The sequence below is a fragment of the Lynx rufus genome, unplaced genomic scaffold (genome assembly GCF_022079265.1).
Source record: "Lynx rufus isolate CCGP_SWC_20201006 ecotype Redwood Valley unplaced genomic scaffold, mLynRuf1.p SCAF_2, whole genome shotgun sequence".
Lineage (NCBI taxonomy): Eukaryota > Metazoa > Chordata > Mammalia > Carnivora > Felidae > Lynx > Lynx rufus.
Genome location: NW_025814834.1, coordinates 127,748,470 through 127,774,615, shown reverse-complemented (window position 1 = coordinate 127,774,615; position 26,146 = coordinate 127,748,470). Strand labels below are relative to the sequence as shown.

Genomic DNA, 26,146 nt, shown 5'->3' with positions numbered 1-26,146 from the left:
GATCTAACAATTATAAATATTTGTGCCCCCAACCTGAAACACCTAGATATCTAAATCAATTAATAATAAACATAAAGAAACTCATTTATAATACAATGATAGTAGGGGACTTTAATTCCCCACTTACATCAATGGATAGATCATCTAAGCAGAAAATCAACAAGGAAACAGTGGCTTCGAATGACACACTGGACCAGACTGACTTAACAAATATATTCAGAACATCTCATCCGAAAGCAGCAGAATACATGTTCTTCTTGGGGGCACATGGCACATTCTCCAGAATAGATCACATATTGGGTCACAAATCAGCCCTCAACAAGTGCATAAAGATCAAGATATACCATGCATATTTTCAGATCACAATGCTATGAAACTTGAAGTCAACCACAAGAAAGAATTTGGAAAGACCACAAATACATGGAGGTTAAAGAACATCCAGTTCTTGTGTTTCTTAGTTGTATAATCTTGAACCGAATATCTAAACTTTTTGAACCTCTGTTTTCTCATCTGTTACTGGGGGTATAACAGTAAATATCTAGAAGGATTATTATTAGATATTACCATGAATAAACTGAAGGGGAGAGGCTGAGGTTGTACCACAGAGTTGGAAGAGATAAAGCTGGAATTGAAACACAGAGCTTTGGGTCCTAAATCTGGGGCTCCCTTTACTAACCAAATCATTTCTACTAGTGTCCTTTGGATTGTGTCTTGGGGTTTACCCTTGACAATAACCTTATACAAGGAAAATCCAACTTCTGAGACACAGAAGTCTAGAAACGACAGCCCAATTCAACAGGAGATGAGAGATCTTCTGGAAGGCAGCTGGAGAGAGGGTGGGGAGAAGACCAAGGGCCTTAAGACACATTCCTGTCTCAGTCCTAGAAAACTTTTAAAAATAATTATTCTTGGGTTCTACTCCAGTCTCAGTCTACCAAATGGAGAGCCAGGCATACTTATTCTTGAGCAGATCCACAAGTAATTCTGAGATGCCACCTCGATTGAGAAGCACTGAGTTTTTCTAGACAAAAATCAATGCCCAAATCACCCTAGAACCCACAAGTGCTCACCAATTAGTGCCTGGACCAGCTCGGTCTTTGACTTTTCATGGGTTTCATAGAAACAAGTTTAGATATTTGTGTGGGTCGTGGGAGTAGGTGTTTAACAGGCCACGGGAGAAGGAGTATCTCTGTACCTCTTGAGGCTCAAGAAGGTGGGCAGAGCCTCACTTCCTCCCTCTCTTCAACTGGGCTTCCTGTCGTCACAGCGTGAGCACATTTATTTTCCATTCACTTCTCCTTTTACACAAATAGCCCCGGACATCCGTGTTACCAGCCTTGCCGTGGCCATTTCAAGTATAATCACCAATCCTGCCTGAAGAACTGAGCGAAAGTGCCTGCAAAAGGTAAGATTGGTGATATTTTCATTGGACTTGAGAGCAAAGACCTGAACCATATTGTGTGGGATAGGGTATCTTCTTAGGAGTCTCCGTAGATCTCTCTAGTAAGCCTAAAACCTCCTGCAACTTCTATTTCACAGATATTTAGTGCATGAAGGTAGAAAGACCAAGATCCTAGCACCCCTCAAAAGGCAAGCAGGCCAGAAAGACTTCTCAATTAATTGGTTCGCATTATCTGATACCTCTTTGGGTCAGGGCATTTATATGCTTAAGTTGCTTCAGAACTTGAATTTTTGTGTGTAGTCATTTCTGATGTCTGGAGCCCTCTGTGTGACATGAAATTGTGGAGATTTCATACATGTTCAGGTCTCTTAGAAGACCGATCTTGTGATTTTAAGGTGAGGAGAGAGCCAACAGCCAGAGCCTTAAGAAAGGCAGCCGGAAGATGGCAGTTCTTAATTTTACAAATTTTTATGAATCTCACTGTGATTCCTCAGAGCCACTAAATAGGACAGCTACAAATGACAACACCCAGCTCAGAGTCAGGAACACAGAGAATGCCCACTGCCTGTATATCAAGAGGTAAAAACTGAATGCACCTAAGAGATGCTTAGATTGATTGTTTTCAAATAGCAGAAAGAACATTGTGATCCTCAGGGTTCAGCCAAACCCTGCCAAATGTATACATTCAGTATACAAAATGTAAATATTGATAAACATAATATGACATGCACCAACCAACAAAACTTGATATTGTAACCATTTCTAATTCACGCCATGTAACGAATGACTGTGGCCTCCTGGACTCGGAAAGTCATGGCCAAGCTCTGGTTCTGGTGGTCTGTGACCACCATAGTAGTTACTGGATGTCAGGTGACCACAGGAAACACTGAATATCAGAGCTTTCTCCTTCCAAGACCCACAAGAATCTCAACTGATCATACCCTGGAGGAAACAGAAAAGTCCTCAAGGACCATACCCACCCACCTAACAATGAGGGATAGCAATGCCACCGAGGGCTTTAGATTCCCAAAGCACCTCAGGGGCCGCTGAGCCACAAATTTAAAAATTTTTATTTTATTTGTTTAAGATTTTGTTTTAAGTAATCTCTACGCCCAGCATGGGGCTCGAACTTACAACCTCGAGATCAAGAGTTGCATGCTCTACTGACCGACGCACCCAAGACCAGACTTTTTAATGAATTCATTTAATAATCATATGTTCAGTGCCTCCTGGAGCCAGGCGCTGTGCTCTGGAAGATACTGGTGGGGAGGCAGAGTAGCAAGGTAGAGACTGGTCCTGAAAATAGTCCTGCCCTTCAGGAACTCCTGTGGAAGATAAGAGATATCAGATGTGTATGTTATCAGATGTGTATGTGTATGTGTATGTGTATGTGTATGTGTATGTGTATGTGTATGATATCAGATGTGTAAGTGCTGTGGAAAGACAACTGAGCAAAGGCAGAGTCTTAGCTGCTGACTGAACAAAGAAGTTTTACTTCTCAGTCTCCACCAGAATCTGCACTGTTTTGAAATTGCGGTTGGTTTGGAGCAGAGACTGAGCTGAAGCATGATTTCCTGTGTTGTTTTCCCTGTGAGCCAATTAAGAGTACTTAGCCTTTAAATGAAAGGATTGGGCACCTTTATGCCCACAGAGAATGATTCAAAGCCCATCCCTGTGCACTTTTGGCTGCTAAGCCACTTCTCCTTCGGTAATTGACTGGCACAAACCGGCAAGATCAAGCTCCATTGGTCTTTGATTCCTGGTGTCCTCTGGTTGACCTCTGACCACCCAGAGGGCTTCAGACACCAGATCTGAAACCTGTTCCCCTTCCTCAGCCCCAGCCCACAGCATAAGAACAGCTAAGCATTGTGCTAAGTGCTGGAGACAGGGAAAGCTGGTGCTTATCAATCTCAAAGCGTTTGTAGATTCTGGTATGGAGCACAGACACGACCACACACAAATACAGCACAATGTGATCTTTTCTGCAATGGAGGGTAAGTGCAGAAAATGTGGTAGGCATGTTGGAGTGTGCCGTGGGAAGGAAGTGACTGCTTTGGGTCGTTTTCAAAGAAGTATGACTTTGCTGTGGAGATGGGGGGTAAACGGCGTTCCAGGTAGGGCACAGTATATGCACACTTAAATAAGTGTGACCCTCCCACCCCCCAGACATATTTGAAATGAGAGTAAGCAAGTCAGGCTGTAGTGCAAGCCATGGCTGCAGGAGCACAGGAAGTGGAAATCTCCCTCTCTGCCTTGGATCTAGAACCCTTGAACCTGAAAGTGAGAAGCAAGACCAAACAACTGGGCGGGTAGTAGGTCTAGGGGTACGCTGAGATGTCAGAATTGATGGCATGTGGCCTGAAATGAAGGTGAAGGGGCAGATTTTTTACTCCTCAATCTCGATTTCCCCCAGATTAGGGTGAAGTTCGGAGCTTTTTTTGAGGTTATGCTCTCTCTCTCTCTCTCTCTCTCGCCTTCTGTTCCAGGAAATGCTATGTTGATTTAGTTACAGTGGTTTGGTTTGTGTTCTTATATTAGTCCTCCCCCAGCACTTCCTGTACTGAGTACCCAGTGTGTGCAGATCACCCCGGGCCCACAGACTGGGTATCTGCACTCAGGAAGCTCCGGGCCCCAAGAGCCCCTGCAGGTACAAAATCCTGAAGCAAAGAAACCGAGAGAGAAGACTGCTACACACAGTAGGCCTCCAGGGTGGCTGCTGGGCCAGAGGAGGCAAGGACTGCAGCTGGAGTGTGACTGTGGGAAAGCTGTCTGGACACAGCTTTCTTCTTTGAGAAGAAGGGAGCCATTTCCAAAGCCATTGGGTGAGCGTTCAGACCTCTGTGTTGGGGTACAGAGGCAAGTCCTCTATTCAGTCCCCCACGTCACAAGCACACAGGAGGCTTCCTACCCAAGCAGTAACATCAGTATATCATAGCTATGGCCAAGAGCTGTCATCATTCCAAATAGAGCACTATTTTCCAAGTGTGAGAATGTTGTTACTTCAGTGGAATTTAGAGGTTATTGAAGTTCGAATAAAGTGTTCAGCTCATAGTGAGAGCCCAGGAAATGTTAGCTATTCTTGTAACATTCTAAACTGGTTATTTTCCAGCTAGAGTGAAACTTGTCCAAAATCATACAATTAAATAGTAATTCCTGATTCTCAATGGGATGCTCCTTCCTCCCCATTACACTATACTCTCTTTCCTTATAAACTTTCTTATAAACATAAAGAAATCTCCAGTACACTTTAACATGAGCAAATATAAAGAACATGACTTAATTATAAACCCAGTTGATCTGACATCAAGATGCTAACAAATCAAATATTTAAAATATATTTAATTTGTCAAAGTTTTGTTTGACATTTTATATTTCAGGAGAACTGGATTGAGGAATGGGGGTGAGAAATCATTTTGATACCTCATGTCTTTTAAATTTGGACTCATGGCTTAATAATCTATGTCAGGAGCAAATACAGGCTCTAAAGAATCATCCCGTGGTTTGTTCTTCTAAAAACAGCTCCTGTGGAATCTCAGTATTTATACCATTAGGGAATTATGTGATGTAATGACTTAAAGATCAGAATTCCTTAGATTATTTACTCATATTCAACTCCTTCTCTGTCTCTTTAAATTCAGACTTAAAGAAAACTTGCAAAAACACTACCAAGAATTTCTGAACCCCCCCTTCCCCTAGATTTCCCAAATAGTAACCTTTTATCACATTTTCTTTATCCTTCCTTGACTTTCTCTTTGGGGGTAATTGCTGGCCTAATATCCTTTCCCACAGAGTACTTTACCGTGTATTTTCTACAAACAAAAGCATTTTCTTACATAACCACTTTATATTCATCAAAATAGGCAATTTACACTGATGCAATACTGTTAACAATCTATAGATTTTATTCAGATTGCATCTGAATTAGTATCCCATTAGTATCTTTATGGAGACTGGACATCTCTGATCACACATTGCTTTTAACTGTCCTGTTTCTTCAGTCTCCTTCTGCTTGGAACAATTTCTGAGTCTTTCCTTGTATTTCATGACATTGATATCCTTGAAGCGTAGAGGTAAGCTATTTTCTAGAATGTCTCTATATTTGGTTGTCTCCTGTTTCTTCATTACTGGATTCAGGTTATTCAAACTTTTTATGGGAATACTACATAAGCAGCTCCTACAGAGAAACGTGCTTGCTTTGGACATAGCTTGCCTGAATGCACCCATAGATGGGTTTCTAGGACAGGGACCCTTCACAGGAAACTTCCACATACTTTTAGCAAAGGGAAACACAACCTCTAAGAAATGAGCCTCCAAGATCATCTGGATTTGTCTTTCCTCATTTTTTCCCTCCTCTTCGCTTCTTCCTTCTTTCTCTCTTCTACAGATCACTAATTTCTCTCCCTGATCGCAGCTTTGAAAAGGAAAAAGTTTTCACCAGACCACAATTTTGGGGAGAACTAAGATGACAAACACATTCCTTGGACAAAGTGACGGAGAAATGAGGGGAAACTAATGCATCAACGTGGATGGTTTGGTTTAATTTTATTTGAGTATCACCTCTCCCCCTGCAATTGCTTATTACTTCCTCAAAGAGACATGGATAACCCCCATTCCTCCTCAGCCACTGCTCACAGGGGTTCACGCTGAAGGATGGAAGGAGTCCTCCTGGGGCTCCTCACACTGCAGGGCTGTGAGTTGGATTGGGAAGTGAGAGACACAACATGGAGCCTGGGGCAGCAGAAGGAAGGTGGGCTAGGAGGCTGCGAGACCTTGCCTTGTGCCCTATGTTTGCTGTTCATTAGCTGGGTGACCTTGCACCAGTAAATAAGATTTATTTGTGAAGAACTTGGCATTGTACAGGGTTCAGTGAACTCTATCATCTATTTAAATTTATTTTGGCCTGAACTCGGGGGCCCTCTTCGAGAACAGATTTTCTTTCCTATTTAGAAAAATCTTGTGTGAATCAAGGCCCCACTTTCCTTCACTGATGAACCACAAACCTCTACAGTCTCTGTGTAGAAAGGGATAGGAAGCCAACAGTCACCTTGATGAATATCTTGTCCTTCTGTGTAAATTGGCAAATAGATCCACATAGAGAAAAATGTCTAGAAAGGTGTTCACCAAAAATGTCAGTTGTGGTTATCTTTGGATATAGGGTTTCAGAAGATTTTTATTCTTTACACTTGTACTTTCTTTATTGTTTGAATTTTTTTGCAGAGGGTGAACAAAGATTTTTTTTTAATTTTTTTTTAACGTTTATTTATTTTTGAGACAGAGAGAGACAGAGCATGAATGGGGGAGGGTCACAGAGAGAGGGAGACACAGAATCTGAAACAGGCTCCAGGCCCTGAGCTGTCAGCACAGAGCCCAACGCGGGGCTCGAACCCACAGACCATGAGATCATGACCTGAGCCGAAGTCGGATGCTTAACGGACCGAGCCACCCAGGTGCCCCAACAAAGATTTTTTTTTTTAAGTGTTTACCCAAAAATGAATCAAGCAAAGGATTATTAAAGGCCTTCTGGTGCCTGATGTATTTTATTCCTGAAAATCTAGCAGGAAGCCTGGGGTTGCCCTTAGGAATGGACTGGTAGGGAAGCTCTAAACTTGATCTTTTATGCATAGGGGCACTTGTACCCCAATGTTTATAGCACACTTTCAATAACAGTCAAATTATGTAAAGAGCTTAAATGTCCATCAGCTGACGAATGGATAAAGGAGATGTGGTTTATATAGTCAATGGAATACTACTTGGCAATGAGAAAGAATGAAATCTGGCCATTTGTAGCAACGTGGATGGAACTGGAGAGTGTTACACTAAGTGAAATAAGTCAGGCAGAGAAAGACAGATACCATATGTTTTCACTCATATGTGGATCCTGAGAAACTTAACAGAAGACCAGGGGGGAAGGAAGATGGTTGGGGGTGGGGGAGTTACAGAGGGGGAAGGAGGCAAACCATACACACTCTTAAATACTGAGAACAAACTGAGGGATGATGGGGTTGGGGGAGAGGGGAAAGTGGATGATGGGCATTGAGGAGGGCACCTGTTGGGATGAGCACTGGGTGTTGTATGGAAACCAATTTGACAATAAATTATATTTAATATAAATACAATAAAATACACAAAAAAGAGAAATAAAACACATTTTCACTCAAAGAATAAATAAATAAACGATCTTTTAGACAGTGTTCACTGAACCAAGCACTCTGATGCTGAGTCATCCAGGAAATGTTATATCATCTAACCCCCTGAACACCCTGTGAACTGTATGTGAATATCACTATTTTAAAGATGAGACAGTTGTGAAAGACAGGTTACACAGGTTACCCCAGGCCACATTGCTGGCATGCAGCACTACCAGAATTCAAAACTAGGTCCATCTGATTCCACTACTAGTGTTTATCAAACTGTGTTCCATGGAACACTATGTCCTTTGAGTTATTATAAGTAATCTTGTAAGAACAGTGTGTGGTAACAATGTACATTAGTGTATGACAAGTTGCTCAGAAGTCGTTCATTAAAAGAACTATTTATTGCTTTTTCTTTTATTTGTATTTAATCCTGTTTACTTCCAAAATTATTTGACCATGGATTCCTTTCAGTCCCTATGATTTTGTTTGCTTGATTTTGTTTGGGGAACACTTATTAACATCTCATAAATATAACAGGCTGCATAACACCGAAGCTATCTTTCTGTGGTTCCAAGAATGGATCACGTAAAGCTGTATTGAATTGATAGCTTCTTGAAGCTTCTGTCCCAACCTTAGCCACTTTTTTGTTTTTTAAGTTTGTTTTTAGCCACTTCTTTGTTTTGTAAGTTTGTTTGTTTGTTTGTTTACTCATTTATTTATTTATTTTTGAGACAGAGAGAGAGAGAGAGAGAGAGAGTACACAAGAGCAGGGGAGGAGCAGAGAGTGAGGGGGAGAGAGGATCCCAAGCAGGCTCCACACTGTCAGCGCAGAGCCCGAGGTGGGGCTCAAACTGACAAACCAAGAGATCATGACCTGAGCCAAAACCAAGAGATGAACGCTTAACTGACTGAGCCACACAGGTGCCCCCCAACCTTAGCCATTCCTAAGCTTGACTGCATTCAAGACTAGATTTGATGACCCCGCAAGTATGGGTTTAAAAAGGGGGGAGGGATTGAACTAGGAATGCACACGATGGTTTACTAGCCCAAGATCATTGCTTGGCAGAAACTAAAAAGTGAGCTTCATCCCTGGCCTCCACAGCGGGCCGTGGGAGATGGCCACAGCTAACTGCAGTTTCGTCACAGGAAGCTGATGTCAGGGACTTTCTTCACTGAACCATGAGTCATGGGGCTGGGCCACAGATTCTGACTGCAGAGAGATATCAGTTCTTCCAGACCATGGGGTCGGAAGGGGCAGGAGCTCATAACTGGCACAGTCACAAGGAAGAAAGTGGGGTGGGGGGGGTGGGGGAGCAGAGTGCTGTTCTATCTGGGTTAATACAAAAAGTGGGGCCATCACTGCGTGTGGTGAAAGTAGTGACCATCTCCACCAAATAGGCAACTTTTCTCCTTCAACTGGTGGGAGTCTCAGCAAGTGGAAAATCATGGAAAGAGAAACAAGAGGTTTTTCTTCCTGTCGAAGGGAAGAATCAGGAGGGCTATTTGCAGGTCTCTGGCTGCCTCATTAGTTGGTGCTCTGTGGACACTTCAATTACAGGGGCCTGAAGCAGGTCTCACAGAATCCCAGGATGTTGGGGAAGAGGTGACCTTAGGAGGCAGCTGGCCCAACCTTCTGTGTAAGTTATTGGACCACGTCCAAAAGTTTAGCTTCTTGGTGCATAAATCTCAAGCCCAAGGCTTCGGATGCTGCCGTGTCACATTTATTCCACTCCATCAGCTTATTTAGGGTTAATGGACAAAGGTTTATTGAAGAATCACACTTTTTTTTAGTGTGATCAGGGGACTGTGTAAGATCTCGAGGATTCAAAGATGAATAAACTAGTTCCTACCCTCAAGGAGCTCACATTCCAGAGAGGAAAGAGACAATTATAAGACAAAGTGGCTAGGGCAATAATGGAGATGTGTAGGTATTACAGGCACTCCTTGTGGGGAGTAGGCTGGGGTGTGGAGAAGTAGACACAATCAGAGAGGGCTTCCTAGAAGAGTGACACTGGAGCCGAGTGTCAGGATGAATAGTGGCTAACCAAAGTAAGGGGTCAGAGGGAGAGAAAGGGACAAATTCCAGCAGAGAGCACAGGTAAAGAGGAGCCACTAAAACAAGTACTCAGTGTTGCTTGCTAGACAGGGGATGTTGCCACAAGTTTGGAGAAATGGACAGGAACAAATTAGGAAGGGCCTTTTGACATATGCGTACATGCCTAAAACTGTCACAACAGTCAAGGTAACATATTCATCACTTCCAAAAGATTATTTGTGGTCTTTTGCAATCCCTTTCTCCTGCCTGTCTCTATTCTCCTTTTATTTATCTAACACTGCCACTACCATCACTTTCCTCTACCTCCGTCCCCAATGACTGATCTGCTTGCTTTCTGTTCCTATATATCAGTTTTCATTTCCAGAATAGTATAGAACTGGAATCATACAGTATGGATCTTCTTTCTGTCTTTGTTCATCCACCATAATTATTTGGAGATTCATCACCGCTGTGTTGTGTATCAACAGTTGAGTCTTTATTTTCTCCAGAGTAGTGCACCATTTGATAGCTATATCAACTTGTTTTCCTGTTCACCTGTTGATGGACCTTGGGTTGTTTCCAGTTTGGGGCTATTACAGGTAAAGCTGCAATGAACATTCTTGGATAAGTCTGTATGACCATATGCTTTTTGTTCTCTTGGTAAATTCTTTGGAGTGGCATGGCTGAATCATATGATAAGTGTATGTTTAGCTTTTCACAAAACTGGCAAAATGTTTTTCAAAGTGGATATACCATTTTACATTTTCACTAAAACCATAGCCTTATCAGTCCCTGGTATGGTCACATTTTCTTTATTGAAGTTTGGACCTAGGTTGTTTTCCTGTCTTGGCTATTGTCAATAATGTTACAATATACATGAGGCTGCAGATATTTGAGACCGTGATTTCCTCTCCTTTGGATATATACCCAGAAGTGGGATTGCTGGATCGTAGGGTAGTTCTATTTTTAATTTTTTTTTTTTTTTAGAAACTTCCATACTGTTTTCCATAGTGGCTGTAACCAATTTACAGTCCCACCAACAGTGCAACGAGGGTTGTCTTTCTCCATGTCCTCTCACTACTTGTTATCTCTTATTTTTTTGATGATAGCCATTCTAACAGGTATGAGGTGATACCTCATTGCAGTTTTGAATTGCATTTCCCAACCCGATGGTTAGATGTTGAGCATCTTTTTATGTACCTGTTGTCCACCTGTGTGCCTTTTTTGGAAAAATGTCCATTCACTTGCTCTGCCCATTTTTTAAAAAAGTTTTATTTATTTACTGTGAGAGAGAGAGAGAAAGAAAGAGAGAGTGGGGAAGGAGCAAGGAGAGAGGGAGAGAGAGAGAATCCCAAGCAGGCCCTGCATTGTCAGCATGGAGCCTGAGGCAGGCTCGAATTCACAAATTGTGAGATCATGACCTGAGCCAAAATCTGAAGTCAGATGCTTAACCAACTGAGCCAGCCAGGCGCCCCCTTCTCCTCATTTTAAAATTAGATTTTACTTTTTGATTATTGCTATTGAGTTGTAGGAGTTCTTTATATATTGTGAATATTAACCTCTTCCCAGATATATGATGCAAATATTATTTCCCATTAAGTAGGTTGTCTGTTCATTTTGTTGATGGCTTCCTTTACTGTGCAGAAGCTTTTTAGATTGATACAGACCAGTTGCTTATTTTTGCATTTGTTGCCTTTGTTTCTGGTGTCATATCTGAAAAATCCTTGCCAAAACTAAATGTCAAGGAGCTTTCCTTTTATGTTTTCTCCTAGGAGTTTTGTGGTTCCAAGTCTTACATTCAAGTCTTTATGCCATTTTTATTTTATTTTTGTGACTGGTGGAAGATAGGGGTCCAGTTCAATTCATTCGTAATGTGGCTGTCCAGGTTTCCGTACACAATTTATTGAAGAGACTGCCTTTTCCCATTGTATGTGCTTGGCTCCTTTGCTGTAAATAAATTAACCACATATGCATGGGTTTATTTCTGGGCTTTATATTCTGTTCCATTGATTTATGTGTTTGTTTTTTATGCCAACATCATACTGTTTTAATTACTATAGCTTTGCAATAGATTTTGAAATTAAAACATATAATGCTTCTAGTTTTGTTTTTCTTTCTCAAGATTTCTTTGGCTATTCAGGGTCTTCTGTGGTTCCACATAAATTTTAGAATTGTTTATTTTGTATCTGCGAAAAATGCCATTGAAATTTTTATAGGGATTGCATTTAATCCATGGATTACTCTGGGTGGTATGGACATTTGAACAATATTAATTCTTCCAATCCAAGAGCATAGAATATATTTCCATTTATTTGTGTCTTCTTACATTGCTTTCATCAGTTTCTTGTTGTTTTCAGTGTCCAGGATCTTTTACCACTTTGGTTAAACTTATTCCTAAGCATTTTATTCATTTCATTTTATTTTATTTTAATGTTTATTTTTTAAGAGAGAGAGAGTGCAAGCGGGGAAGGGGCAGAGAGAGAGAGGGAGACACAGAATCCAAAGCAGGCTCCAGGCTCTGAGCTGTCAGCACAGAGCCTGATGTGGGGCTCGAACCCATGAACTGTGAAATCATGACCTGAGCGGAAGTTGGACACTCAACCGACTGAGCCACCCAGGCACCCCAGCATTTTATTCTTTTTGATGAAATTTTAAATGAGATTGTTTTCTTAACTTCTCTTGCTGATAATTCATTACTAAATGTTCTTTAATCCAATTGGCTATCTTGTGTCATACCTGGAATATTTAGAGCATTTCATTTACTGTGCTATTAATATGGCTAGAGTTGAGAATATTCGCTTTCTATTTTCCCCATCTGTTCTTTGTTTTTCTTTTAGTCTGTGCAGGTTGCTATAACACACTACTACAGATAGGGTAATTTACAAACCACAGAAATTTACTTCTCACAGTTCTGAACCCTGGAAGTCTGAGATCAGGATGCTAACATGGTCAGGCGAGGCCACTCTTGAGTTGCAGACCTTTTGTTGTGTCCTCACAAGGTGGAAGGAGCTAGCAAGCTCTCTGGGGTCTCTTTTAGACGAGCTCTAATCCCATTCAGGAGGGTTCTACTCTCATGACCTAACTACCTCCCAAAGGCTCCACCTCCTAACGCTATCACATTGGGCATTAAGATTTCAACGTGTGGATGTTGTGGGGACACAGACATTCAGACCACAGCAGTTTCCTTTTTCCTCTTTTTAGGTTTCTTTCAATTAATCTAGTATTTTAAAATAATTTTTATCTCCCTTGCTTGCTTATTAACTGCAATTCTTTGTAGAGGTTGCCTTATGGTTTATACTTTACATCTCTAACTCACCAGAGTCTATCCTCAAGTGACATTACTACAACACACATGAGAACCTTATAATAGTATATTTCCATTTCTCCCTTCCCAGAGAGTTCCTTTAAGACTAAATAATCATGGGTTTCACTTACTGAGTACTGGTCATATATAAGTCTCTGTTGTAAGATCACTTCATCTTTACACCCACCCTAGGAGACATAAGTATTTACCCCATTTTACATAGGAACAAATTGTGACTATAGATGTCAAGTAAGTTTCCAAATCTCACGTAGCTGTTTAGTGGCATATGTGGAAGTTGAATTCAAGTTTGACCTCAAAGCTACTACCTATAGCAGAGGTAGATCTACTACCTCTACTACTATGCAGTAGATCGTCATACCTTTTTTTATCCTCTCAAGTATATCCAGACACATTTATAATCTAATTTATTTTGTTTTAACTTGGTTAAAATTATGGGGAAGTGGGGGGTTAAAAATTATGGGGTTAAATTATGGGGATTAAGAAAAATCCTGAGGGTCAAGACAAGAAGGAGAAGGAGAAAGAGAAGGACAAAGTAAAGGAAAAGGAAAATAGTACCAAGTAAGTATACGTATTTGGTCTTTCCAACAGAGAAGATTATTCTATTGTAGAATACAAATAGCTCATGAGGCTTAGACAGGCTGGATGACCTATCCCTCAAGACCATCTGATTTCTGGCTGCTGTTAAGAGGGTGGAAGCAATGGATTATACACGCAATCTATATACTAGAAAAGGCATAGTTCTAATGGGAAAAAACCAATAAATTGACATTGTGCTTTATGGATCAGTCTTACGTGCAGTTTTAAAATATGAGTTACTCTAGGGAAACTGTGTCTGACAGAAAATTCACAACTGTGTATCCAGATCTCTAGAACTGAGGATGAGGCTTTGCACATTAATGTCCTTGCTGGGAAATGAAATTATATTTTTTTAAAAATCAAGCTCCAATTTCTACCCCTTTTCATTTCTCCATTGGGTATTGGTTAGCCAGTTTTACCTCTGCTGTAAGATTCACATCTTCTGGAGGGTAGGTACCGGAGAGTCATGGTTATATCTCTCACTGTATCTAGGACAGAAAACATCATAAACGTTGCTTCAATAAAAGAATGAATCAGACATAGGTCCCCCCCCCCATTTTCATGTGGAGAGGTTTACAGACCACATGTGGTATGTACATGCATCTCAGGGCATTTAAGGAACAGGCTGATTAAGTCACTGACCTTCTCCACAGCTGATGAATCAGCTGATTAATGCCTGACCCCTGGTCACCTTCTTGAGAGAGTGCCCAAGCTCTAGTCTCTGAGAACTGGCCTAGTGGTGTCACTGTGACTCACTGTCCTCTGAGAGCAGCTCCTTGGGTTTCTTCTACAGCGCCTAATTCAGCGGTAAGCATTCTTGGCTTGCAGAATTGGAGCCAAAGTGAGTGTCCAACATAAACCGATTGGTACCTCAATGCAGAGATCGAGAGATCCGGGACTCTGGGGAAACTTCCCAGAGGAGAGTCGCAGCTCAAACCCAGGGTGATGCTGGAGATTTTAAACCCTGAACATTTGTGTCCTCTCTTCTCTGGTGCCAGGTCACTTACCTCCTCTTTTCTTTCACTTTTTAGGGCAAGAATATCGCAGCATGGGCATGAGTGGCTTGAAATTGCTGAAGTACGTTCTGTTTTTCTTCAACTTGCTCTTTTGGGTAAGTGTGTTTCTTCCGAGCGTGACTGAGCTCACCTCCTCCCGTCTACACTCAATTTCTCTGTCCTCTACTGAAGAGTCTGCTACGAAGAGCAACCCATGCGTGTTGGAATGACATAACCAGCTTAGAACAAGGGAGTGATAATTTCCTCCCCTTTTCCCATCCTGCCATAGTATATGCTTATAAAATTGAAAAGTACCAGTGCAGTTATTTATAGGCAGGCTGTTTCTCTCTCTGGGGACTTTAGGCGACTACTGCTCACTGCTGACATCTACGGGTGAGAAACCTGACACTCTACGTTCTGTGTATAAATGACTCTTTTTCTTGCTCTCCCCTCCCCCCAGTCCCTTAGACAAATAGGTGATTGAAAAGGAAGCCCCCTTTTTGGAGAAAGTTTCACTGTACCAAATTCAGCAATTGAACTTCAAACAGAGAATCGGTTTGTACTCAAGTGTCTATGAGAAGATTCTTAAAAGTTTGGCTTCTCTAGCTTTCTGCCTAGCAAGATCAACTTCTCACCCAGGGCCTCCCCTCTAACGGTTGTGGTTTCCAAAGGGAAGACCACATGTAAGCCGTTGTGGGAATGAGGAGTGGGGGATCTGAAGCACAAAGATACTGTATTACTCACAGGAAGGAGCTTCCCCTGCTATCTGATATGGGTGGGATGAAGCATGAGTAGGACATCACGGGAAGAAGCTAGGGTCACCTCTCTTCTGGATGCATGGGGAAAGCTGGGGAAAGAGGTTGCTCATGACAGTCTCCATAGAACCAATGGAAAGAGCTGATTCTAATTTGAAGTGAGAATGTGAGCAGATATTCAAGAGTGTTGTGGAATTCTTTCTTTCAGTTTTGTGGCTGCTGCATTTTGGGCTTTGGGATCTATCTCTTGATCCACAACAACCTCTGGTTGCTCCCCTTCCTCCCACTGGGCAATGTACTTGTCATCGTGGGCTCCATTATCATGGTGGTTGCCTTCCTGGGATGCATGGGCTCCATCAAGGAGAACAAGTGCCTGCTTATGTCGGTGAGTCCTTTGCAGCAGATGTGGTACCCTAGGTAGAGGGACGTGATGCCCTAAGCCCCAGGCAAGATATTTCTTGGTGGCTAATCTATGGTCACAGGGAAATCATAGGAACATAAGATTGGCACTTTAGACCATCTGAGTCTGTCTAGACCACTAGTATTTGTTTCTGACTGGGATCCCACGGATGGGCGGCAGAGGACACTGCTATCCTCCTTGGGATTCATTTTACAGTGTTACTAATGACCCGCATCATAATTTCCCTTTATGGCATTTTATTTCTTCATGTCTGGTTGAAATCGAGTGTCATCCATCTGCCTAAGTGCTCTTCACATTAGTACGTATTTTGAGGATCTGAGTCAGAGTCACTAAGTGGTGGAAAATCTCTCTAGATTCTTCTGAGTACTGTGGCCCTCCTAAAAGGAGGCAGAAGATGCTTCTCTATCTCAGATCTGCACAAGGCACACTAGACTGTGATGACTCAGCTTAGGTGAAGGCCTAGGTGGCAGCCATTGTGATCTAACATGAGAGATGCTAGAACCTTTCAGTTGCTCCCTGTCAGTTAAGTATCCTGAGGAGAACCCTTAGACTTAGGTTTTGTTTGTAAGCTCTCTGAAGGAAGTCTCCTTGTTGCTCTAGTAGACCCAGAATAGTGCTTGCTGTAACAGTGCCACTCTGTCCATAACTAAGTGTTCCCAGTTGCCTTGGTTCTTCCTTAAGTCATTGGTCAATCTCTTTTCCTTTATGAATCAACTCAAACTGGAGCCAAGAGATAGAATTAAGAAGTCCCTGTTCTCAGATAGCTCTCAGATTAATGGCAAAAGATGGGAGATGATAGACACAGGGAAAAGGTAAAGCCGCCAAGATTAGTGTTGGGATAAAAAGGTGAAGGAGAGGGAATAAGTGAAAATGTGTTTTCTGTGGTGTGTGATTAGCATAGAGGGAGCAAGCTTCTCCAGCTGGAGATAAATAAGGGTTAGGAGGGTGACTAGAATACCTCTTCTCCCCATCTGTACAGGGCTCCTCTCAACTTCCACTATCACCTGCCCCCACCCCAAACTAGCCCTGATCTTGCAAACTCCAAAGGCACATAGGTTAGTTTGCTGGTCTTTTGTTCAGCCTTCAAAAAGCCGATGCCAAAATTGCTTCATTGATTCAACAAATAGTATTGCATATGCATTATGCGCCTGGAATTGGGTAGGCACAATGGGAAGGGGAGAACCAAGTTACAAGACAGTTGATCTGCCCTCCAGAGACTTGGGGTCTAGTTGTAGGAAAAATGACACACATCCCTCATAAAACAAGAGAAGGTTTATGAATGTCCGAGCAGGCAGGAACAGGAGCCTCTGCACATGTGCAAAGACATACCTAGATGTTCCCAGCGTGGCTTGGGAGTGAGGGAAGAATGGGAATCAGCACTGTGAGCATGTCTCTGCTTTGCTTCAGTTCTTTATCCTGCTGCTGATTATCCTCCTTGCGGAGGTGACCTTGGCCATCCTGCTCTTCGTGTATGAACAGAAGGTAAGCTACAAAGAGCACAACTCGTTGTATTTCTGGCCATAGGGAAGAAGTTGGCCCCAAATAAATCCTATAATAGAGGTAGAAGCAAAGTGGAAAAGGGATGGAAGAAGAAAAATCAACTGTAATTGGGGAGAGGAAAAAAATTCTTAAAGGAGATTGCCATTGAGTTATGCTTTGAAGCATGAATAGGAAGAGCTATAAAAACAAGTTTATCTTCCTCCTACTTACTCTTCTCCATGTTTGGAAGTAGAAAACGTCTGTCTCCATGCCTAAGAGAGCCCATGCTTTGGTTGTCCCTCTTCCTCTGAAAAACTAGAGTTCTGGAAGGGCAAGAGATCACCACCACGCACCATCTTCCTATATATATACTCCCTCTTGTCACACCCTTAGCTCTGAGGAGATCATTTGGAAGGGAGGAGCAAATGGAACCACTAGCCTATACTAGAAATTACTTATTCCTTGAACTCACCTGCTTTTTATAATGTCTCCTCTGCTGGGATGTGCCCGCCCAGCTGAATAAGTATGTGTCTGAGAGCCTGACTACCAGCATCCAGAAATACAGCTCGGACAACAGCACCAGGGAGATGTGGGATTCCATCCAGTCATTGGTGAGTGTAGATGAAATCCTCCTCAGCTCAACCAGATTTGATTTTCCAACCTCAGTCCCTGGGGTCTAGAAGGACCCTCCTTTCTTGAAAGTTCCAGAATTTAAGGTCCACAGTCCCTAAGTCAGAATAATGTTTAACAGTCACAAACTGGAGAGCACAGGAATCAGTTTGATTGGTACAAAATTGTCTACATTCTCTCATCCTTCCCAGTCTCAGGTAGGCTTATTATCTAAGTCCTACTGAGATGTAAGGAAGACTCAACCATGTCACACTAAATCCGCTGTGTGTTTAATTTTTCATGTGTAAAATGTGAGTAAATTAAATATGCCCTCTCTGCTTCAAGCAACCTTATGTGATGGAAATGGTATGATGGATTTGAAAGTATTTTGTTCTCAGGAGCCATAGTAGCCCAGGTAATTCTGGATTTTTGGCTAGAGTCAGATATGAAGGGCCCACCTTCTCTCCAAGGTTCAATTTTCTTTCTGTTGACTTTCTAACCATCACATTCTTGGGGGTTTGGCTTTTAGCTGCAATGTTGTGGTGTCAATGGAACAAGTGATTGGAACGGTCACCCACCAGCATCTTGCCCCCAAGGTCCACAAGTTCAGGTAATTTTTTAAGCAATATTTCTGTTATTAATCTCTCTGGTTAAACTTTCAATTGTCTTAGAAACTCCAGTCATACTGAGCTTAATCGTTCCCGCCAGAAACAGGGAACCTTGGACAAAATAGAGGCCAGGGAGACAACCCAGGTAACTAAACAAACTAGACAAAAGTTGTCCAGACAACTAGACAAAAGAAACAAAAAAGGAACAGCCTCATTTAGACTAGGAAGGCCATCACAAATCTTGCACTCTAAACTATTACATTAGAGGGGGGAAGGTTTATGTGATGATAGTAGTAGATCTACATTTTTCTTGAGCAAAAATTAGGTCTTATTGTTGAAAGAGAAATTTGTAAAGGTGAGCTAGAAAAGCTTCTCCTTCTTCCTGTTTCTCTGCTCTTCTTTCTTGGAAAAGGCATCACCCAGCCCCTTGGTGAAATGAATCATAAGTGAAGGAGTGAGGAGTTGGGGAGAAAGATAGTTGGCGGAACTATTGAAACAACTGGTCCACTGAATTCGGACCTCCAGATTAAGCCCAGAGAAGAAGCCAAGGTCATATTCCCTCAAGATCAAGTTCCTAAATTCCTGTTACCCCATGTTATGCACCCTTGGGATTTTTTGAAAATCTCCAGACATTTTTAGGTCTGTGAAGAAAGACTGAAACACTCACCAACTAGAACTGCCCTGGAGCTTGGTAGGGCCATGATAGATTTACATTTCAGCAGAAGCTGAGATGCAACCGAACCTAGAATTCCATGGGCTATATTCACTTTTAGTAATCCCAAGTCAGCAATGAGAGTTCAAAAAACCTAAGGATATCTATTGCTGAGGTGCCTCTCAGGAGCTACTTTGACTCAGTGTGCAAAGATCTAGGACTTCTGCATCAAGTGTCACTGTAATGGTAACAACACCAGAAAGGGCTCTGTTTAATGTTTGCTGCTTGAAGCCTGTTTCTTCAACCATAGAAAGAAAATAAAAATGGTCTAAGGCATAAGACAAAATAGAAACTATCTTCTGAAATTAGCCTCCTGATAAAGTCAAATAATATAGTGTTATCATTTGTACTTGTGATTTTTTTCTAGGGTTGCTATGCAAAAGCAAAACAGTGGTTTCATTCCAATTTCCTGCATGTTGGAATCATCACTATCTGTGTATGTGTGATCCAGGTAAGAACTTAACCACAGGACTATCGTGAAGATTAAATTATTTAAGCCATGTAAGGTTTTAAAACACTACCAGGTACATAGTACATGCTCAATAAATATGAGCTTCCCCAGTCACGTAGCAAATGATGTCATTACCAATTTGAGGCATACAGAAAATATCCCGATCTATCGGGTCAACTTATCCCTAAGAGATATGATTGCTTCATAGTCAAATTAAAAGTCATCAAGCAGACCCCTACTTTGGTCATTCACTCAGCTGGGATGGAAAAGCTTGCAATAGATAAACATTCTATATGAAAATTTGGCCTTGTATGCTAAGCAGGAGTTGATAAAAGTTACAATCAATTTCCTCCTTGTTTCTCTGCTTAGCATGATAAGTCAGGGGCAAATTTTTTTATTGTGTGACATTTCTACTATTTTTATATACAAGTGTTTTGGGTGTGTCACAGAATAACTAAGATATCGATCAAGAAGCTCAGGGGGAAACAGTTTTTCTCTGCTTGGAAACCAAGAAGTCCCAGGGTATGTGTAGAGATGGCTCACTGCACAGCGTTGACTTGTGCAGAACTTGACTATACAAGTGACTTCTTAAGGAGACAAAGATGTCCCAACACTCTATCCTCTACTGTTTTTGCACCATCATCTCCCGCTGCCTTTCTAAAGCTAAGGGAACGGAGAAGGAATTGGAAGTGATGGCAGGAAGGGTGGTTCCAGTGTGGGGAATACTTTGTTTTTCTCTAGGGCTAATCCCAGGGGTTATGGAAGAGATGGCTTCTCCTATGAAGACCTGATATTTTCCCAACTCTTTTCTCAGGTGTTGGGGATGTCCTTTGCGCTGACCTTGAACTGCCAGATTGATAAAACCAGCCAGGCCCTAGGGTTGTGACCCGCTACTCCCTTGTGGTGGAGAGGCTTATTTCATCTCTGGAAATGCAAAGTCATTTATAGCATGAAGCCCTAAATGGTCACCTCTTGGCCTGGTGTCTTTGTCCCCCTCTCATCTCTTCCCTGTTTTGGTCCCTGTCTCATACAACCAGAGAAGAGATGTGTTTGCTAGTCATTTCCCATCTCAAGCACCAGAACAATCATTCACCCACTCATGGAGACACACCTATGTCCCTCAAGGTGGTGACACTAATACCGACCATTTTTCAGACATGAGAGGCCAAGAGACCTCTGGCACTAATGGTTCAAGATCAAAGGATGAGTCTGGGACTTGAATCTTCGCATCTTCTTATTGTCAAATAACTCTCTAGCCTCCAAATGATGCCCTGTCCACTCTCCAAAGTCAAGCAAAAAGACACACTGAAGGGAGTTCTGGGGCCAGACTCACTGGATCACTGTTACAACCCCCTGCTTCCTTTTGGCTGGGCCTGGGCCTTGGCTACAGGAATGACAGAGTACTCTTTCTCCAAAGGGTAAGGTTTCTTTCAACTTCCTTATTACGGGCCTTATTGATTCATTCTGTCCTTCCAGAAGAAACTGTCTAGTGATTTGTATCCTGACTTCAGCCAATCTCAGCCTTTGATTTACATAGCTGTGGAGGAACTCAGCAGGACCAGTATCTCTGGTGGTTTAGCTGATAATCACATTCATAAGAATTCTGGTGTTATTTCTCTAGCAAATAAGGTTTTGTTAATGTACTATTTTAACTCTTCAATAAACAAAATAGCTTGTGATCTCAATCATTACATTCTTTTTCTTATATCTGAAATATATTTTTTGTGACTCAGTCTGAATGTCCTCCCAGCAGTCGATAAGTTATCAATTGTTGCATAACAAATTATTCCCAAACTTAGTGGCTGAGAACATAGACACATTATCTCACGTTCTTTTTGGTGAGTGGTGAACCTGGGAGCAGCTTAGCTGAGTGAGTGTGATTCGTGGTCTCTCACATGACTACAATCACTATGTCAGCCAGGGCTGCATTTATCTGAAGGCTGGACTGGAAGAGGATGTACTTGCAAGATCTTTCACATGCCTCTTGGTCGGCCTCAGTTCTTTGCCACTTGCAACTTTCCACAGGGCTACTTTACGACATTGCAGTTGGTATCCCCCATTGCAAAACAGCCATGAGAGAATATGAAATACAGCACCCCAAACAAGCCATAGTCCTTTATAATCTAACTCAGAAGTTCCATCGCATCAATCCTGCCATATTATATGCCTTAGAAGTGAGTCAAAAAGGTCAGCCCACACTCAAGGGCAGGAGATTATACAGGATGTGAATACCAGGGAGTGGAAATCACTGGGGGCCATCTTAGAGGCTGCCAACAACATCATGTCTTTTGGGCCAGGAAAAACTGAATTATATTGTCTAGAAGCTAAATTAAATGATTTAATAACCATATGTTACAAAGCATAAAATCAGAACGTATTTCGCACAGAACCAAATGTAGAGAAGGTAGAGAAAAGGACAGAAGAATTGGGTTTTTGTTCTTGAAGTTTTGTGTAAGATCTCCCGCCTCCCTTTAAGGAAAATTGGTCATTTTCATGGTAGTTATAGGGAAACCTACATATTTTACACTTTCCTGAGGGAGACCAGGAACAGAGGACACGTTCTTTTGAGCACAAGTATCAAAAGTATCCCACGTTCAACATGTACAAAACAAAACTTATTGTACCTTCCAAACCTGCTCCTCTTTTTTTGTTCCCCATATCAGTGAATGATAACACCAACCACCCAGGCGCCCTAGCCAGAAACCTGGGCTTTGTCCTGAACTCTAGCCTGTCCTTCACTCCAAAATCCAGTCATACAGCAGCCAAAAATAATATTTCTAAAACATAAATAGAAACAAGATACTTTCCTGCTTGAAACCCTCCAATACTATGTTTCTCTTAGGATAAAGTTCCTTATTATGTCTACTAGGCCCTACATATGTCCCGCTCTTGGCTCTCCAGACTTACCTTTTATTCCACACTTTAGTTCTATTAAAGTTTACTTAGTTGGTCTGGGCTCTATCTATACAAACTGATTTCTCCCATTCATCCAATGATCCCTTTGTCTGGATAATTCCTACCCTCTCTCTAAGGTAGGTTTCCCTAGTATGACCAAGTTTAATATCTATCGAGGTCTTTGCAAGTATGAGACTGCTTGCTAAGAGCTTTATGTACATCTCCCCATTTAAATATTGACAAAATGTCTTTTGTGAGTACCTCCATAATGTACTCATAGAAACTTCACAGATCTTATTACATTCTATTTTAACTCCTCTTTATTTGTCTCTATTAATTATTGGCCTAATCAAGTTAGAAAAAGAAAGAGAAAAGGCAAAAATTAACTATAAATAAAAATTGTGTCATAACCACAAATACAGTTCAGATTTTAAAGCCCATGAAACTATACAATTAAAAAAAAATCTAGGCCAATCATTTTGTGGAAAAAAAATGTAGTTGCTGTAAGCATTTGTCTAAAATAATAGAAACCATCTAAATTGACTCAAATAGCAAAAGGAGATTTCTGTTTCTAATAAGATAGCAGACAATACTACTACATCAAACTGCCACTATAAACAACTAAAGTGCTAGATAAAAGCTTTAAAACATTTTGTTAAGAGCACTATTTAGCTGGAATGAAAGTAAGGAATACTCAAGCCAGAGACGTTGTGATGACGAGAACCAGAGAGGTAAGAGGAATTTGAGGACATTTGCCAAACTAGGTGAACTTGGATTTCGGTTTTCATGCACACGGGGTATAGGAGGCAAATTTTAGGGTCTGTCTAAGGCGGAGAGTTTAAGCACAGATCTTTCCTCTTATAAGTGAGAGGCACCTAAGTGCTATATACACCTTAGTAAAAGAGTAAACTAAAAATACCACTCACTTTCACCAAAGATTATGTGAAAATTTGTCCTCAACTTTGCAATTTAGCAGAGGAAGGCAATATCCCTAAAAAGTTGAATCCATAATCTGACCATTTGGCTTAAAGTGCAAATTTATAGTGTTTGAGTCATCTGCAAACTCTCAAACTAAAACTTTAGTTTAAAATAGTTCCAAACAAGAAGTTATCCCAAACTCTGGCAGAAGCAAAATGCGTACACTTTCTGAATGAGCCCACAATAATACCAATAATATTAATATTAATAAATATTAATAATATTAATAATAACAATTAAGGTCTCCATGAATCTCAAAAAGCAAACTTTTTATGAAATTGAACTACTCACAAATAAAATTCACTAAAAAATATGAGAATACAAGGCACCGTGAACCTAGAGAATCAACAAACAATAGGAATGGACCTACAAAACTTCAGATATTGTATTTACTTGAAACAAAATATAAATTGCCATGTTTTTCTATATTTAAGAAAATAAAGAACATCTTTAAGATGTGTGCAGAGAATGAAAGAAAGAAAGAAAGAAAGAAAGAAGAAAGAAAGAAAGACAAAGCATTTTAATTTTTATTTTTGAGACGGGGAGGGAGGACAGAAGGAGAAAGAGACAATCTTAAGCAGGCTCTACGCTAGCATGGAGCCTGACGTGGGACTTGATCTCAGAACCATGAGATCATGACCTGAGTGGAAATCAAGAGTCAGATGCTTAAACAACTGAGCCACCCAGGGGCCCCTAAGCATTTTGAAGGATGAGAATATATAGTTGAATTTTTTTTTTCATTTAAATGAATATGTTAAAAAATTTTTTTTAATATTTATTTACTTTCGAGAGTGAGACAAAGAGACAGAGCATGAGCAGGGGAGGGGCAGAGAGAGAGGGAGACACAGAATCTGAAGCAGGCTCCAGGCTCCGAGCTGTCAGCACAGAGCCCGATGCGGGGGTCCAACCCACAAACCATGATATCATGACCTGAGTTGAAGTCAGATGCTTAACCAACTGAGCCACACAGGCATCCCTTAAATGAATATGTTTAAAAGGAGATTTGATACAACTAAAGTGAGACTAATAAACAGGACGATTTATATGAGGAAGTTAACCAGAATGTAACTATAGTGGGTTGAACTTTGTCCCCCAAAAAAGTATATCCAAATTCTAATGCCTAGTACCAATAAATATGGCCTTATTTAGAACTAGGGTCCTTGCATATGAGATTAAATCAATGATCTTGAGATGAGATCATCCTATATTTAGGGTGAACCCTAAACCCAATGTCTCATGTCCTTATAAGAGAAAGGAGAGGGAGATTTTAAACTCATGTATGAAGACCCATCAGGCAAGGCCATGTGAAGACAGAGGCAGAGACTGAACAATGTATCTAAAGCCAGGGAACACCAAGGATTGCCAACAACTGCTAGAAGGTAAGAGGGTGACATGGAACAAATTCTTCCTCAGAAGGAAAAATTCTTGGGGTGCCTGGGTGGCTCAGCCGGTTAAAAATCCGACTTCGGCTCAGGTCATGATCTCCTAGTTCCTGAGTTCAAGCCCTGCGTTGAGCTCTGTGCTGACAGCTCAGAACCTGGAAACTGCTTCACATTCTGTGTCTCCCTCTCTCTCTGCCCTTCCCCTGCTCATGCTCTGTCTCTGCTCTGTGTCTCTCTCAAAACTGAATAAACATTAAAAAAATTTTTTAATAAAAAAAAAAGAAGAAGAATTCTTCATCCAGAAGGAATCAACACAGAGCAACACTTTGATTTCGGACTTCTAGCCTTCAAAACTCTGAGGGAATAATTATATTTTGTTTGAAGCCACCAAATTGTGGTGATTTGTTCCAGCATCTCTGGGAGATTAATACAGTAGCATATAGAAAGTGTGAAAAATATGAAAGTGAGATTAAGAAATGATGAGGACAGAGTTACAGAGTCTAACATAAGTATAACTGGAGTTCTGGATAAAGGAGATACAATGCATAGTAGACAGAATACTTGAAGTCATAATACTTGAGAACATTCCAGAATGGATGAAAGGTAGGTACAATCCACAAATAAAAAGCCAAATGAATTACTTTCATGAAAGAAAAAAAGAAAATCACATCTACACAGCATGGTGAACCTCAGTAAAAAAACAAAACAAACAAACAAACAAAACAAAACAATTTAAGAACAGCAATAGAAGTTGTGGTTCCAGTAATAGGCAAACAGAATGGAATATTAGAGCACCAAGGTTACCTATGTTGAGAAGGTATGAACTACTACCACAAAGGTAGTAGCAGTAGGTAGTAGAAGGGAAGGAAAAAGAAGACACAGACAGGGAGGCAAACCATAAGAGACTCTTAAATAGAGAACAAACTAAGGGTTGCTGGAGGGGTGGGGTGATGGGTTAAATGAGTGATGGGCATTAAGAGGGAACTTTTGGGGATGAATAGTGGGTGCCATAGGCAAGAGATGAATCACTGGGTTTTACTCCTGAAGACAAGACTACACTGTATGTTAACTAACTTGAATTTAAATTAAAAAATAGGAGAGAGAGAGAGAGAGAGAGAGAGAGAGAATGAAATAAAAACAAATAAATAAACAAATAAACATAAAAAAAAGCAAGGATGAAAATTAATGAGCTGACATCTCAAAAAGTTAGGAAAAGAATAGCAAATTAAAAACCTAAACATTTTTTAAAGCAGAAGGGAAAAAATTGAAAAATCAGAAGTTAGAACTTACGAAACTTACGAAACTGTGCCTGGGTGGCTCAGTCGGTTAAGGGTCCGATTTCAGCCAGGTCATGATCTCACAGTCCGTGAGTTCCAGCCCCATTTTGAG

At 41.1% G+C, this 26,146-nt stretch overlaps 1 protein-coding gene across 1 annotated transcript; it reads left to right on the top strand.

The window, feature by feature from the left end:
• The first annotated feature begins 1,298 nt into the window (after positions 1 to 1,298).
• Positions 1,299 to 21,187, top strand: CD53 (CD53 molecule). Its single transcript, XM_047083042.1, has 8 exons — positions 1,299 to 1,405; positions 14,504 to 14,583; positions 15,431 to 15,607; positions 17,051 to 17,125; positions 17,638 to 17,733; positions 18,261 to 18,341; positions 19,419 to 19,502; positions 20,317 to 21,187. The coding sequence occupies exons 2-8, from the start codon at positions 14,521 to 14,523 to the stop codon at positions 20,386 to 20,388; spliced, it is 648 nt and encodes a 215-aa protein (XP_046938998.1). The 5' UTR covers positions 1,299 to 1,405; positions 14,504 to 14,520; the 3' UTR covers positions 20,389 to 21,187.
• Positions 21,188 to 26,146: the final 4,959 nt, after the last annotated feature.

What these genes read in the sequence shown, in the direction of transcription:
- CD53 (XM_047083042.1), top strand. Translation starts at nt 14,521, where the DNA reads ATGGGCATGAGTGGCTTGAAATTGCTGAAGTACGTTCTGTTTTTCTTC. An exon ending in TCTTCAACTTGCTCTTTTGG is followed by an intron (nt 14,584 to 15,430) that starts GTAAGTGTGTTT and finishes TCTTTCTTTCAG; the next exon opens with TTTTGTGGCTGCTGCATTTT. An exon ending in TCTTCGTGTATGAACAGAAG is followed by an intron (nt 17,126 to 17,637) that starts GTAAGCTACAAA and finishes GTGCCCGCCCAG; the next exon opens with CTGAATAAGTATGTGTCTGA.